Source organism: Eubalaena glacialis, chromosome 2 (genome assembly GCF_028564815.1).
Source record: "Eubalaena glacialis isolate mEubGla1 chromosome 2, mEubGla1.1.hap2.+ XY, whole genome shotgun sequence".
NCBI classification, from domain to species: domain Eukaryota; kingdom Metazoa; phylum Chordata; class Mammalia; order Artiodactyla; family Balaenidae; genus Eubalaena; species Eubalaena glacialis.
This window is the reverse complement of record NC_083717.1, coordinates 109,815,595-109,831,719: the sequence shown is the minus strand read 5'-3', so window position 1 is coordinate 109,831,719 and position 16,125 is coordinate 109,815,595. Positions and strand designations below refer to the sequence as shown.

At 37.9% G+C, this 16,125-nt stretch overlaps 1 protein-coding gene across 2 annotated transcripts in view; it reads right to left on the bottom strand.

Annotated features, from left to right (window-relative positions):
• Positions 1–381: 381 nt before the first annotated feature.
• EXD1 (exonuclease 3'-5' domain containing 1) overlaps positions 382–16,125 on the bottom strand; it is a 39,101-nt gene continuing 23,357 nt past the window's right edge. For both annotated transcript variants that reach the window (XM_061182238.1, XM_061182240.1), the window contains 5 exons: positions 9,169–9,273; positions 9,006–9,086; positions 6,927–7,070; positions 6,036–6,227; positions 382–1,298 (listed from right to left, as the gene is read on the bottom strand). In XM_061182238.1, coding sequence (XP_061038221.1) covers positions 639–1,298; positions 6,036–6,227; positions 6,927–7,070; positions 9,006–9,086; positions 9,169–9,273 — 1,182 coding nt within the window. In that variant the 3' untranslated portion in view covers positions 382–638. The remainder of the gene's footprint in view (positions 1,299–6,035; positions 6,228–6,926; positions 7,071–9,005; positions 9,087–9,168; positions 9,274–16,125) is intronic.

Sequence of the window (16,125 nt, the reverse complement as noted above, 5' to 3'; positions counted from 1 at the left end):
TCTAAAGAAGGCCCTGCTTTGTTAGGGAAATGGACAAAACTCTCTAAAAGTAAATGGAATGAAAAGAAATTAAAACTGGGATATTGATTCCTGTAATAACATAAACTATTGTTTGTCTATGACATAAGACAGACCAAACATTTAAAATTCAAAAATAAAGTTAATATTTTTCATCTTTATTGAGGTATAATTGACAAAGTTAATATTCTAAAAAGGGAAAAAGTACAGGTAAATTTGTCAGGTACTAATATTTTTAAACTTATGGCTAAGAGTTTTACCAACACCCTTCAAACCAGAAAAAACAACAAAAAATTTAAAGTATAGATTCTTCCAGACACTGAATCCAAAATTTTTCCCTTCTTCAAATCCTTTAAACCCAAATTATGAGAAATAATTCAGTCTGGCCACAGGGAACATTTCTACACAGTGACATAATCAGAACATTTACTTTTTCCATTATTTAACTTATTCATTCCCATCCTAATCAAATTCCAAGAATATAGGAGTAAGCAAGAGGATATAATTTCCCCCAAAGCCTGTGACTAATTTACAACACAAGAAACTTAAGCACTGAGGAAGGCCTTGATGGCAGAGGAAATAAGCCACCTTTATTGGCCTCAAGAACAAACTGCAGATCTCTAAGGCAGATTGGGAGAATCTGGATTTATCCAGGAATCAGTCTTCTCCAAAGCTGGGCAGGGAGGAAGTGTGGGAAGCACAGCTTTTCTAAAAGGATGAAAAATGTCACTTGGAGACACTCTGGTTTCCTGAGGAAGGGAAGGAGACACTAAAACATCTTGTTTTGTACATTTTAGATCTTCCTTGTTTTCCACCATCATTAACTGTTCTATCTCCTCTTTCAAAGATAAATTTGTCTGAAACTCTTGTTTAGGTATCTTGAGGTATGCTTTTTGAGTTATTCTCTGGTCCTTAAACCCCTCTGACTCAGGGCAAATTTGTTTGTTACTGGAATCTTCACTGACTTCTTCCTTTATGGGAGGTAGATGTTGAGGTTCCGCTGTGGTTTGCTTACTCTTAGATTCTCCTTTTAGCAAATTTACATCCTTGTGAGATGTAAAATTTGGAGCTTTATCTAGCCTAGAATTTTTACAGAGTAAGAAACCTCTTACTTTTCCCTCTTTCCCTGCTGTCTCTGTCATAGATTTCTTTGGATGTAGTACTGTCCTTATTAGGAGTCCCTGCGCATTTACTCTATATTCTTTTGCAGCTCTCTCTCTGCGCTGTCTCTGGAAGTCCTTGAGTTGAAGCAGTTCCTCTGGGAGCTCCATACATGTACGCTAAGAAAAGAAAATGAACACAAGTCTACTATAACTAAACTTCTGAATATGGTCCTTAAAATCACTTTAAAATCACTTCTACTACACTTAGTATTTGTCAAGCAAGGGTCTATTCAAATGTGTTCTTATGGCACCCTCTAGTGTCTTCAACTATAGTAGTACTATTTTTCAAGTAATTTAAATATTTTGAATCCAATTTTGTGTGTATATTGTGCATGTGTGTATGTATAAAGATTATACAAAGACAAGTAAGGGTCCATTCCAACCTCGCCCCAACTGCCTTAGCAGGTGCATCCTCTAAAAAGCAGCTTCTTCTGTAGCCTCCAGAGACAGTCTTTGCATATATGATCCCTTACTAAATATTTATCTATTCATTGGATTACATTTTTCAATTTTTATTTTCCCCCAACTTTTTATTTTGATAACTCTTTCTAAAATTATTTTATACAAATGGTTACATAATATTATATATTCTTCTTCTTCTTGATTTTTCCAACTAAAAAATCTGTCTTGGAGATTTTTCCATATTGGCAATTTTAATGGCTGTATGGGTATACCATAGTTTGTTTAACCAAACCCTTGTGGATGGATATTTGGGTTGTCTTCAGTATTTTGTCATTACATAAATGCTACAATAAAGAATATATTAAGAAAATTCCTCTTTGTTACATGAGGCAAATAATTTTTCCTAGGTTGCTTGCCCTTTGACTTTGTTCACAGTATTTTGGCCATACAAAATTTTTAAAGTCATACTTATTCATCTTTTATGAGTTCTGAGTATTTCTGTGTTGCATAGAAAAGCATTCCCTCATACAACTCAATAGCAAAAAAGCAAATACTCTTAATTTAAAAGTGAGCAAAAGACCTGAATAGATAATTTTCCAAAGATATTTAGATGGCCAACAGGTACATGAAACAGGTACATGAAAAGGTGCTTGAAGTCACTAGTTATCAGGGAAATGCAAATCAAAACCACAATGAGGTGTTACTAACACCGGTTAAGATGGCTATTATCAAAAAGACAGATAACAAGTATTGGTGAGAATGTGGAGAAAAGGGAACACTTATATGCTGTTGATGGGAATGTAAATTGATGCAATTTACATTCCCATGTAAAACAGTGGAAAACAATGTGGATGTTCCTCAAAAAATTAAAAATAGAACTATTATATGGTCCAGCAATCCCACGTCTGGGTACATATCTGAAGCATATGAAAACAGGATCGCAAAGAGATACGTACAGTCCCTTGTTCACTGCATCATAATTCACAATAGTCACAATATGTAAACAACCTGTGTCTATCAACAGATAAATGGATAAAGATGTGGTGTATATACACTATACAATACAGTATTCTATACAATAGAATATTATTCAGCCATAAAAAAGAAGGCAGTCCTGCCATCTGCAACAATATGTTTGAACCTGGAGGGTATTATGCTAAGTGAAATAAGTCAGACAAAGACAAATACTGCACAGTATCACTTATATATGAAATCTTAAAAAACAAAAACAAAAATCTGATTTCATAAAAACAGAATAGAATGGTGGTTCCCAGGGGCTGAGGGAGAGGAAAATGGGGACATGTAGGTCAGAGGGTACAAACGTTCAGTTATAAGAAGAATAAGTTCTGAGGATCTAATGCACAGCATGGTTACTGTAGTTAATAGTTCAGTATTGTATACCTGAAAGTTTCTGAGAGTAGATCTTAAGCATTCTCACTACATAAAAAAAAGTTAGCTATGAGGTGATGGATGTTAGTTATCTTGATCTTGATAATCATTCCACAATGTATATCAAATCATCACGATGTACACTTTAAATATACACAATTAATTTTGTCAACTATTCCTCAGTAAAGTTGGGGGAGGAGACACATTCCCTACTGTGACATAATTTTCTTTTAATACTTTAAAAAAATATTTATTTATTTACTTATTTATTTAGCTGCGCTGGGTCTTAGTTGCAGCACATGGGATCTTCATTGCCGCATGTGGGATCTAGTTCCCTGATCAGGGATGGAACCCGGGCCCCCTGCTTTGGGAGTGCGGAGTCTCAGCCACTGGACCACCAGGGAAGTCCCAATACTTTTTTTCCAATACTTTTATAATTCTAGTTCTTACATAAATACTTGATCCATGGGATTTATTTTGGTGTAGGGGAAAGAGATAACAATCCAACTCTGATTCTCCTCCCCCACAATGGTTAGTCAATTGCCTGAGGCCATTTACTAAATACTTATCTTTTTCTCATTGATTGGAAATTCCACCTTTATCCCAACCATTACTGATATATATGAGATCTATTTCTGGGTTCTCTATTCCATCGATCTGCCTATACATGTACCACTCATATTTAGTGCAGACATATAATATGTTTTAATATCTGACAGGACTATTCTTATTTATGCTTATTTATCTCTATAAACACTATAATCACAGTTTGCCAAAGTAATTATGGCTTTAGCATTTTTCTTAGAAGAAAATTAAATTTAAAAGTTAATTTAGGGCTTCCCTGGTGGCGCAGTGGTTGAGAGTCTGCCTGCCAATGCAGGGGACACGGGTTCGAGCCCTGGTCTGGGAGGATCCCACATGCTGCGGAGCAGCTAGGCCCGTGAGCCACAATTACTGAGCCTGCGCGTCTGGAGCCTGTGCTCTGCAACAAGAGAGGCCGCGATAATGAGAGGCCCGCGCACCGCGATGAAGAGTGGCCCCCACTTGCCGCAACTAGAGAAAGCCCTCGCACAGAAACGAAGACCCAACACAGCCATAAATAAATAAATAAATAAATAAAAATTGTATAACTTTAAAAAAAAAAAAAAGTTAATTTAGGGGGCTTCCCTGGTGGCGCAGTGATTAAGAACCCGCCTGCCAATGCAGGGGACACGGGTTCGAGCCCTGACCCGGGAAGATCCCACATGCCGCGGAGCAATTAAGCCCGTGCGCCACAACTACTGAGCCTGCGCCCTAGAGCCCACGAGCCACAACTACTGAAGCCCGCGCACCTAGAGCCTGTGCTCCACAACAAGAGAAGCCACCGCAATGAGAAGCCCGCACACCGCAACGAAGCGTAGCCCCCGCTCACTGCAACTAGAGAAAGCCCGCGCACAGCAACAAAGACCCAATGCAACCAAAAAAAAAAATAATAAATAAATTAATTAATTTTTTTAAAAAAGTTAATTTAGGAATAACTGATTGCCAAAAATACTTAGTGTCCCCATTCATTTAAGTCCTCTTTTACGCTGTTCAGTAATACTTTAACATTTTTTTCATCTCTATATTTCACATTTCTTGTTAGATTTATTTCTAGATAATCTATTTTTTGTTACAATTATAAATGAATTTTTTCCCCCATTATATTCTGTAGTTGTGTATAGGGATATAGGAAAGCTATTAAGTTTTATGTTATATTTGTACCCATTTTACTAAACTGCCTTTTTGTTTGTGGCAGTCTTTTTCAATTGATTCTCTTCAGTATTCAGGTATATCATAGGCAAGTCATCATTCCTATTCCTCCTGTTCAATTTTTATAGTTCATCTTTTTTTTTCTAACCTCACTGGCTAATAGCTTCAGAAACTACTAAAGTAGTGGTGATAGTCACCATTTCTGTATATTTCTTGATATTGATGTTCCCAATCAAATATTAGGTAGTCTTCTTGCCTGAGATATATGCTTTATCATGTTAAAGTACCTATTCCAACTTTAATCAATAATGTATATAGAATATTATCAAATTTTTTCAGCAATAAACAGTGAGAGCAAAATATTAAAAAGTTAAAAAATTGTCCTTGGCTTTACAGTGATAAATGAAAAACATTAAAATTCTCCAATCAAACAAACTATGAAAGGATTTTTACATTGCTCTTTTCTTGTTAAACAGTGAGAGCAAAATATAAAAAAGTTACAAAATAACTTTTTCAGCATTTATGAGATAATCATAAGACTTTCTTGGCCCTAATAAAATACAGAATTTAATATAATATTAAATATTAATAAATATTAATATAATATTAAACCATGCTCGTAACTAGAATCCAGAGACACATTAATAGAAAAGTATAACACATCTAAGTGGAGTTTGTACCAAAAATGCTATTATTTTATTTAGGATTTTGCATCAGTATTCCTAAATGAGAATTGTTTACAGCAGTAGCCTATGAACTTTTTATGTAAGGAGTCAAATAGTAAACATTTTAGGCTTTGTAAGCCACAAACATGGCTTTTGCATATTTTAACTATCCTTTAAGACTGTAAAAATCATTCTTAGCTTGTGAGCTTTACAATAATAGGCCATGGGCCAGATTTAGCCTAATGCAATAGTTTGCCAACAATGTAAGTTTTCTTACATTGTGCTGGCTTCATAAAAATAACTAATGAAATTTACCCTTTCTTTGAAAGATATATTTACTGGAAACATAACTTAATATTGTGAGAAAATTGGTACAATATTTAAGAAAAGAGTTAGGACTTCTAGCACATCAACTTTTAGTTTTATTGAAATACACATCACCAGTTGCAGCATATAAAATAAATGTCAGTGATCATAAAAAATATATATATATATTGTAAAAAAGTGCTTAAGGAGCTGAATTAAGCCCAAGCTATAGCCGCTTCAAGAATATTTATCATCAAGTCTGTTGAAAGAAATTTGGTGCAGCTGTGAAGAGTGGGTATCACTGTGGCCCCCACGAGGACGCAGAGGTCCTGAAAACACAGCCACAGAGAGTGGCACCTACCTCCATGCCTCCCAGCCAGTCTGCAGACCCTTCTCGGTAGGTGTTTAGGTACCCGTCCACCAGGGTAGTTAGATCAGACATCATTTCATCTAGGAGTACCAAGCGAAGGGGGAGCAGGTAGGTAGCTTCCAGGGCCAAAATTTTTAGCAAAGAGGGTGAAAGAGGTCGTGTGAACCATAGTTCTGGGTTTTCCTAGAGACACCAAAACAATTTTCTCTGAATAGTAAGCAAATCTTTAAAGAAAATAATGGTTTATCTAAGTGCTGCTTAACTTAAATCACCATTACTGTCATTTTCTTCAATTATTACCTTCTACTTTCACACTATGGCTAGCCTTCTGAGAATATACACACATATACATACACACACTTATTGTGTGTATACAGTGAGTGTGTGTATGTGATGGGGGAAAGATGTGGGGAGGGAGGGAGGGAGGGAAGAAGAGAGAAAGAGAGAGAGATCAGGGCTTCTCATTCAAAACTGGAGGCAGCAGGACTGATTAGATTATATGGCCAAAATTGCAGCCAATACAGTCATGACCTAAGTTTGCATGCAAGGCTATTAGAAGCTGAAGAAAATCTATCTTACTTTGGGAGAAATAACTGGCATGATTTTTGTTCCACTGCCTTAATCCAAATTCCCAATAAAATCCCCACTTGTCCAACTTGAAAATTTATTTCAGAGTACTTTTTAATTGATAACCAACAAATCTGGATGCTGGCTTTTTTCCACTTGAGACCACAAACAAACTGTTCCCATTTGGAACAACTAAGATTTTGGCAATGTTCATACGCTTACACAGCAGCTGTCATTTCTCTATATAATATGCTGATAATCCCACTCACAAGACACTTGAAAATATTGTTATATGGGACATAGGTTAATACTCACCCGAATCCGTTTTTGTCTCTCTTCCAGAAAGGAGAGATATTTAGGGGCTATTTTAAGGTGTTTGAGTAAACTCTCCTGTAAAGTACTAATGCAGTTTGGAAGAAAGCCGCCTGTTTCCATGGAAAATTGAAGGACATCTGCTACCTGTGGCATTAAAAAAAGACAAACAGACCAGTCTGTAGGATATATACAGAGAGCTATCTCATGACAGAAATAGCAGAAATACATTTAGAGAAACATCTTTAAATACCATTTTTCCCAAGGACCCACATGATAGACAATGCCATTAGAAAATTTAAAGTTGTTAGGTTATCTTATTCTGAAAAATTAGAAAAAAGAAAAAGAAAAAGAAAAAGGATCACCCAACTTTAATGTGTCCCTGTCTATTTTCTTTTCCACTTCTTTTATTTGCCTGCCTTATGGTTATTTATTACTCTTTGGTGCCTTCAAGGAATGGGGAAAGGAAGATAAAATTAAAGAATTACTTTTACTTATTAGCAACTCTGGTAAAGTTTTGGTAAGGAAAGCTAATAAAGTTAAGAATTGAAATCATTATTTGTCTGTGTGTGGTAGGCTAAATAACGGCCCCCAAATATATCCACATCCTAATTCCTGGACCTGTGAATGTTATCTTAAATGGCAAAATGGACTTTGCTGCTGTGATTAGTTAAGGATATTGAGATAGGGAGATTAACTTGAATTATTCAGATGGGCCCTAAATGTAATCACAAGTATTCTTATAAGATGAGGCAGAGGGAGATTTTACTACAGTCAGAAGAGAAGGTGATGTGATGATGAAAGCAGAGACTGGTGCACTCTGAAGATGGAAGGAGCCACAAGACAAAGAACACAGGTGAAAGCTGAAAAGGCAAGGAAACAGACTGTCCTCTCAGAGCCTCCAGAAGAAACCAGCCCTGCTGACACCTTGACTTTCACCCAGTGAAAATGATTTCAGACGTCTGACCTCCAGAACTGTAAGAGAGTAAATTTATGTTTTAAGCCACAAAATTTGTGGTGATTAGTTACAACAGCAATAGGAAACTAATACACTGTGTTAAAGGAAGACAAATTGAAATAATTCTGAATTCCTGCTTCTTGTACTATGAAAATCTGAAAAGAAAAATATGGAAAGATATGCCAATGTCTTCATTAGACAATACATACGAGGTCTAATCAAGAAGCCTGATGGCCTCAAGGGAACAATGAGCAATTTTCTTACATTTTGGAGTAAGCATAGAAGCAATCTCTATATAGTGAATGCTCTTGAAAGAAAACCCAAAGGAACATGTAAACAAGAGAAGTGGCACAAAGTTCATTATAAGCAGATACATAAAGAGCAAACTAAAACCACATACAATAACATAAAGTTGAACTTTTAGGAATTTCTGTTAAAAAATAATTGGCTAACTCATTATTTTAACCCCTCTCCAAAGGCTCTAGGTTTATATATTCAAGATCTCCCTTTCATGGCATTAACCTAGAAGACTAGAAGAACTTAAAGAATACATAATGAAAACTAGTGGGTTTATGGCTCTCACAGCCAAACCAGAAACCCAGATCTAGTATAATCTAGGAATTTCTCATTTCTCTAGGTCCTTTAGATCAGAGAAAAACCGCTTATCTTCAGGCTATCTGGGGCCAGAATAGGCTTTGGGGGAACATCTAGGACAACCTGCATCCCTGAGCTAGATGCCAATTAGCCATTAGCCTTAACTGATACATATGTGGTAAAGGTATAGACATGACTGTCCACCTCACAGTAAGAATCCATGTCAGATTTCCAAATGACCCCAAAATTGTTTGAGTTTCTGAATGCTACAGAGTATGGAGCTTGCTTCTTATTTGAAAATTTCTGGAGCAAAGTGAAAGGAAAAAACCCTAAATAATTATAAGTAACTTTTCTCCAGTACTTCTTCAGTGCACCAAATGTTCTCACATATTGTACAAACATCTTACATGAGAAGTGGGCAGGAATGAGGCACACACAAGAAGACTTTCAATCATTCATCAGACAAGGCCTATTTTCTACAGGAGCTATATACACTGCATTGATTCCAGTGTTTCCCTGCATGCATGTACCTGGGTGTCAAAGACATTATTCAGCAAAATTCCATACTGATGACAGAGGCAATCAGAAAGCCAACGACAATCATGGATAACCTAAGGAATCAGAAGACAGAGACAGAGTTATTAGAACCTGGCTGTTATTCTTACTAGCAGACGAATCAACTTACACACTCACCTTCAAAATTCTCTTGTCTTCTAGTACCATCTGAAGTCCATTGCTGAAAGCACGACTTCCCAGAAGGAAAATGTCAAATAAGTAAACTCGGCTATTTGTGGCCACCTACAACAGACCATCCAGACACACATAAGAACGAACTAGGGAAGGGGGTCTGAGGATCAAGAAAGGCATGTGAAAAATATGTAACAGCCTCATCTTTAAAGTAAACAATAGGCACTCATTGATTCTTAGGGAAAACAGGTTTAAATTTACCTTAAGTAAAAAAAACCAGAACACAAAAACACTATCACTGTGATTTTCAAAAGGAAAGAAAAGGACAAGCTAGTAGTTTAACCTTTAGCTTTTTTTTTCTTTAATGTTTTATGTCTCACCTGTGGCATTCTAAAATCCAGGGATTATAGGTTTAAGGGAAATGAACAATATTTCACTCTCGATAACACAAAATACTATTTCTCTGAGTTCCATAATATGCATGATTGTCTTGGGTGTTACATAAAATTACTCATAAGGGAAGATCCCTGTCCTCTAGCAGTTTAAAACAGGCAACAAATACACTGGCACAAATGGTAGGATGTGAAATACTGTCATTTTGATCAATTTTATACAATTATAAGTATTCTAGGTTGTTTCTGATCATAAAAGTCAGGGAGGCCGTACAGCTGGATAATCTACTGAATCAAAGAATGAACGCAAGAACAGATCCAAATAGGTCTAGACAGCCAGCCACAGGACAGTCAGATGCCATCTTTGTCATTTCAGGAGCTAACTATTGATACAGCTACAATTACCAGGCCTACCAGGCACCCATTCTCAGATCTTTCACGTTGTTTGCCAAAATTTGACACCTGAAATAGTCAATCCCAATCTACCTCTTTAATTGTAAAAATTGAATAGACACATTGTAGAAGTTTGGAAAATAATTCTCTGCTAGACTGTAAACTCTGTGAGAGAAGAGGTTATGTCAGATTCACCACTCGTAACTGAAGCAACCACTAGAACAGAGCCAGGCACATGGACGGCTGTTATCCATCTCTTCAGTGAATCACTGCATCATGCCACACAACACCCCCTTCCATTTTTTCATAGAAAAAATGTATAACACTCTAATAATATGCATTCAAATCTATATCCCACTTGTTTTCATAAACTTTCAAACATTTTTCTATGCTGCATTTGTCATCGATTTTGACAGCCACATAAGATCTATCAAATGTACTGTAATGTCTGCTACTGTTAACTAAGTGGCTTCTGATTTTTCACCACTATAAATGACGCCAAAATGAATAGGTTCTCATGGAAATTTTTCTTCATGTTTTGAACTATTTAGGATAGATTCCCAGAAACAGCCCTGAGAAGTAGGCCAAAGGACAAAAAAACCTTTAAGACTCTTAAAAAATATTTGCTACCTTAAGACATAATATTATACCTGAAAATATCTGACCGCAGATGAAGGTTAAACATTTAAATAATTTAAAGTTAAAGAAAAGCAGTGGGAGGGACTTCCCTGGTGGTGCAGTGGTTAAGAATCCACCTGCCAGTGTGGGGGACACGGGTTCAATCCCTGGTCCGGGAAGATCCCACATGCCACAGAGCAACTAAGCCCGTGTGCCAGAACTACTGAGCCTGCGCTCTAGAGCCCGTGAGCCACAACTAATGAGCCCATGCACCACAACTATTGAAGCCCACGTACCTAAAGCTTGTGCTCTGCAACAAGAGAAGCCACTGCAAATGAGAAGCTCGCGCACCACAATGAAGAGTAGCCCCAGCTCGCCGCAACTAGAGAAAGCCCGTGTGCAGCAATGAAGACCCAATGCAGCCAAAAAAAAAAGAAAAGCAGTGGGAAATACTGACAGAAAGAAAGCAGATTAGAAAAAACAGAACAAAGAAGAAACACAAAATGAAAATAAAGGTTTAGGAATTAAAGGTGCTAGATACTGAGGAAAGTGAGGAGCTGGAAATAGAGGGATAGGCTGGAGGTCTGTATGTGAAGAAGTAAGCCTCCAAGTTATCCCTTCCCACTCCCACGGAGGACAGAAGATATATTCTCTGGATAAATCCAACAAGAGAGGCTCTAGGGTTGGGAATATAAGATATAGAAGAGGGCAGAGGTTTGGTAATGGACTGAAAAATGAGTCTGCACACAATTGTGAGCCTCCAGACCTTTTCCCTTGTAGCTTCCAGCTTGATACCACCAGCCTGTATTGGAACAGGAGGATAGAGGGCTCCAAGGAAGATGGCTTCAAGACAAAGATGCAGCACAGATTATCAGGATAGATGTAAGCATGTGAAAAACTACATTGAGGGAAAAATGTGGGAAGGCTTCGTCACAAATGAAAGGAAAACAAAGCTAGTAAGATGAGGCAATTATCAATTCTATGAAAAACAAAAAGTTGGGCAAGAAAAGAAACAATCTTACTGGCCCAACAAGGAGCAATGGTTACATAGCCATAATCACATATAGCCTGAATCCTGTCTTAACCAAAAATTGGGATATAACTTCCCCCCAAAAAAAACCAAAAACACTAATTTGAAAACATACATGCACCCCAATGTTCATAGTGGCATTATTTACAATAGCCAAGACATGGAAACAACCTAAGTGTTCATCAGCAGATGAAGGGATAAAGAAGATGTGGTGTATATATACAATGGAATACTACTCATCCATAAAAAAGAATGAAATTTTGCCATTTGCAGCAACATGGATGGACTTGGAGGACATTATGCTAAGTGAAATAAGTCAGACAGAGAAAGAGAAATACTGTAGGATATCACTTATATGTGGAATCTAAAAAATACAACAAATGAGTGAATATAACAAAAAAGAAGCCGACTCAAAGATACAGAGAACAAACTAGTGGTTACCAGTGGTGGGGGGAATATAGGGGTGAGGCAGTGGGAGGTACAAACTATTGGGTGTAATATAGGCTCAAGGATGTATTGTACAACATGGGGAATACAGCCAACAATTTTGTGATAACGGTAAGTGGAAAGTAACCTTTAAAAATTGTATAAAAATAAAATCTTTTAAAATTGGGATATAACTAAATTGGGAGGCTCTAGGGAGGTGTGGGTGCTATAAGTGAGCAAAATCTTTGTTTAGCATAATAAAAGTTAATAATTTGTAAAACTGATGAGTAAAGAAAGAGCAATAAGCATATTATCAAAAAAGGAAAATAGACACATTTCAACATGTTAAAAGTAGTTGCCTCTGTACTTTTTTGTGTCTGGTTCCCTGGTTTTTGAGGCTGCTACCAGAGGACACCCCTTGATGGCATGGCTCTGGTGGCCAGGGTGGCTTGTATTCCTGGGTCTCGTGGGACTGTGGCAATCGGAGGGACAGTTCTTGGCAGGCTACCACCCCTAGGGCACTGCACAGACAGTGGACTGGGGCACACTCTCCAGTCTTTCTGTGAAGGAGGGCTCTTCGCTCATCCTGGAGCTTCAGCCTGAGGGGCAGGCTTCAGGATTGGTACACATTAGTGGCCTATGGAGCTGCTCTCAAGAAACATAAGCTGTGGACTCCATCTTGACGCTCTCCCTTGCTCCAGCTCACCTATATCACCCAGAAAAGAGCTTTGACACTCATCTGGAGCCCTGATTTCTGCAACTGCTGCTCAGGGGACACCTCTAGATTGCCTGGCTCTGGTGGCCAGCAAGGTTTATGCTTGTGGTCCCACAGGAATGTACATATTTGCATACTTAAAAAACTGATGCCTGAGGGTCTCACTTCCAGTCACCCTGAGTCTATGTGCTGAGATCCTCCCCTTTAGGACACTGACAGGTCTTGGCACATCCTCAACTACTGGGAGCTATTAAAAATATAATAGGCTGCTTGGACAAGGCAAAGAGGTTTGAAACACAACCAGGAGCTGAGGCAGGGTTGAATGACAAGGTTCATCTCCTACATGAGGCCACTCCTTAAACACTGGGAGGAGTGGTTGTTTCATCTACTATATAGAAACCAACACAGAGAGTCAACCTCAGGAAAAAAAACTTAATGAAATGGAGAGAAATAATTTACCTGATAAAGAGTTCAAATAATGGTCATAAAGATGTTCACCAAACTGGGGAGAAGAATGGATGAACACACTGAGCACTTCAACAAAGAGATGGAAAATGTAAGAAAGTACCAAATAGAAGTCACAGACCTAAAGAATATAATAATTGAACTGAAAAATACACTAGATGGGTTCAATAGCAGACTAGATAAAGCAGAAGAAAAGGATCAGTCAACTCAAAGACAAGGCAGTGGAACTCACCCATTCAGAGCAGCAAAAAGAAAAAACAACGAAAAAAGTAAAGACATCTTAAGGTCTTATGGAACAGCATCACATGGACTAACATTTGCATCATAGGTCTCCTACAGGAGAATGAAATGAAAAATGTAAATGAAATAATGTTTGTCAAAGTACTTTGTCAACTGTAAAGTGCTGTACACATGTACTTTAACAACCTTGTTACTGGATTCTTAAAAAAAAAAAAGCACCACCTCTGAAGAGAGAAATGGAGTGAGGATTTTTCTGTCCTCATAAGCCTTTTAGCATTTTTTTTTTTGCTTTTAATACATAGGGCATGTGATACTTTGATTTAAAAAATTAAACATACAAGTCCAAGGACCTGGTGGGAGAAAACGTGCCCACTGATTTGCTTCTGGTCACAAAGACGATATTTGTAACCAACTGGATGTCCCCTCTGGTATCTAGACAACAAAAGGGGAAAAATTAGGAAATAACCTAGAGGTGCCCAGGCCTGCATTACCAGGAAGTCCACCCTTTTGTTTTGGTAGAGAGAGGTTTTGGTTTGGTTTCTTCCTCCCTCCCCAGCTTTATTGAGATAAAATTAGCATATAACATTGTGTAAGTTTAAGGTATATAACATGATAATTTGATCTAAGTATATACTGCAAAAGGATTACTATGATGAGGGTAGTTAACATATCTGTTACCTCACATGGTTATCTGTGTGTGGTGAGAACTTTTAAGATCTACTCTCTTAGCAGCTTTTAAGTATACAATACAGTATTGTTATCTATAATTACCGTGCTGTGTATTACATTCCCATAACCTATTTATCTTATAACTGGAAGTTGTACCTTTCGACTACCTTCATCCATTTCCCCCATTCCCCCACTCCTGGCAACCACTACTCTACTCTCTGTTTCTATGAGTTTGGTTTTTTTAGATTCTGCATATAAGTGAGAGCATACGGTATTTGTCTTTCTCTAACTTATTTTACTTAGCTGAATCCCTCCAGGTTCATCCATGTCATCACAAATGGCAGGACTTCCTTCTTTTTTATGGCAGAATAATATTCCATTGTACATATATATATCACGTTTTCTTTATCTATTCATCCATCTATGGACACTTGGTTGTTTCCATGTATTGGTTATTGTAAATAATGCTGCAATATGAACAAGGGAATACAGTTATCTCTTTCAGATCCTGTTTTCATTTCCTTTGGATATACACCCAGAATTGGGATTGCTGGACCATATGGTAGTTTTATTTTTAATTTTTTTCAGAAGCCTCCGTACTGTTTCCATAGTGGCTCCACCAATTTACACTCCCACCAACAGTGCACAAAGGTTCCCTTTTCTCCGTGTACTCATCAGCACTTATCTCTTGTCGTTTTGATAACAGCTGTCCTGTGTGCGGTGATATCTCATTGTAGTTTTTTTTTTTAAATAACGATAGCTATATTTTAAAATATTTTATTCATTTTATTTATTTATTTTTGGCTGCTGTGGGTCTTAGTTGCAGCACACAGGATCTTCGTTGCAGCACATGGGATCTTCGTTGCAGCACGCACGATCTTTTGTTGTAGCACGCAGGCTTCTCTCTAGTTGTGGTGTGCGGGCTCCAGAGCTCGCGGGCTCAGTAGTTGCGGCACACGGGCTTAGTTGCCCCGTGGCATGTGGGATCTTAGTTCCCCGACCAGGGATTGAACCCACGTCTCTTGCGTTGGAAAGCGAATTCTTAACCACTGGACCACCAGGGAAGTCCCTCTCATTGTAGTTTTGATTTGTATTTCCCTGATGATTAGTGATGTTGAGCACCTTTTCATGTACCTGTTAGCATTTTGTATATCTTCTTTGGAAAACTGTCTATCCCAATCCTTTGCCTGTTTTAATGTTTATTTATTGATTTATTTATTTACTGGCCACACCGCACAGCATGCAGGATCTTAATTCCCCGACCAGGGACTGAACCCGTGCTCCCTGCAGTGGAAGCGCAAATTCTCAACCACTGGACCATGAAGGAAGTCCCTGCCCATTTTTTTTTTAAATTTAATTAATTTATTATTTTTGGCTACATTGGGTCTTCGTTGTTGTGCGTGGGCTTTCACTGGTTGTGGTGAGCGGGGGCTACTCTTCGTTGCAGTGTGCAAGCTTCTCATTGCAGTGGCTTCTCTTGTTGTGGAGCACGGGCTCTAGGTGCGTGGGCTTCAATAGTTGTGGCACGTGAGCTCTAGAGCGCAGGCTCAGTAGTTGTGGCGCACAGGCTTAGGTGCTCCGTGGCATGTGGGATCTTCCCGGGCCAGGGCTTGAACCCATGTCCCCTGCATTGGCAGGCGGATTCTTAACCACTGTGCCACCAGGGAAGCCCCCCTGCCCATTTTTAAATTAGATTATTTTTTTTTGCTATTGAGTTGTTATGAGTTCCTTATATATTTTGGATATTAACCCCTTATTAGCTATATGGTATGCAAATATTTTCTCCCATTCCATAGATTACCTTTTCATTTTGTTGATCCTTTCTTTTAATGTGCAGAGCTTTTTAATTTTTGTTTTGTTTTAATGTTTATTTTTTATTTATTTTTTCTTATTAGTCATCCATTTTATACACATCAGTGTATACATGTCAATCCCAATCTCCCAATTCATCACACCACCACCACCCCCCGCTGCTTTCCCCCCTTGGTGTCCATACGTTTTTTCTCTACATCTGT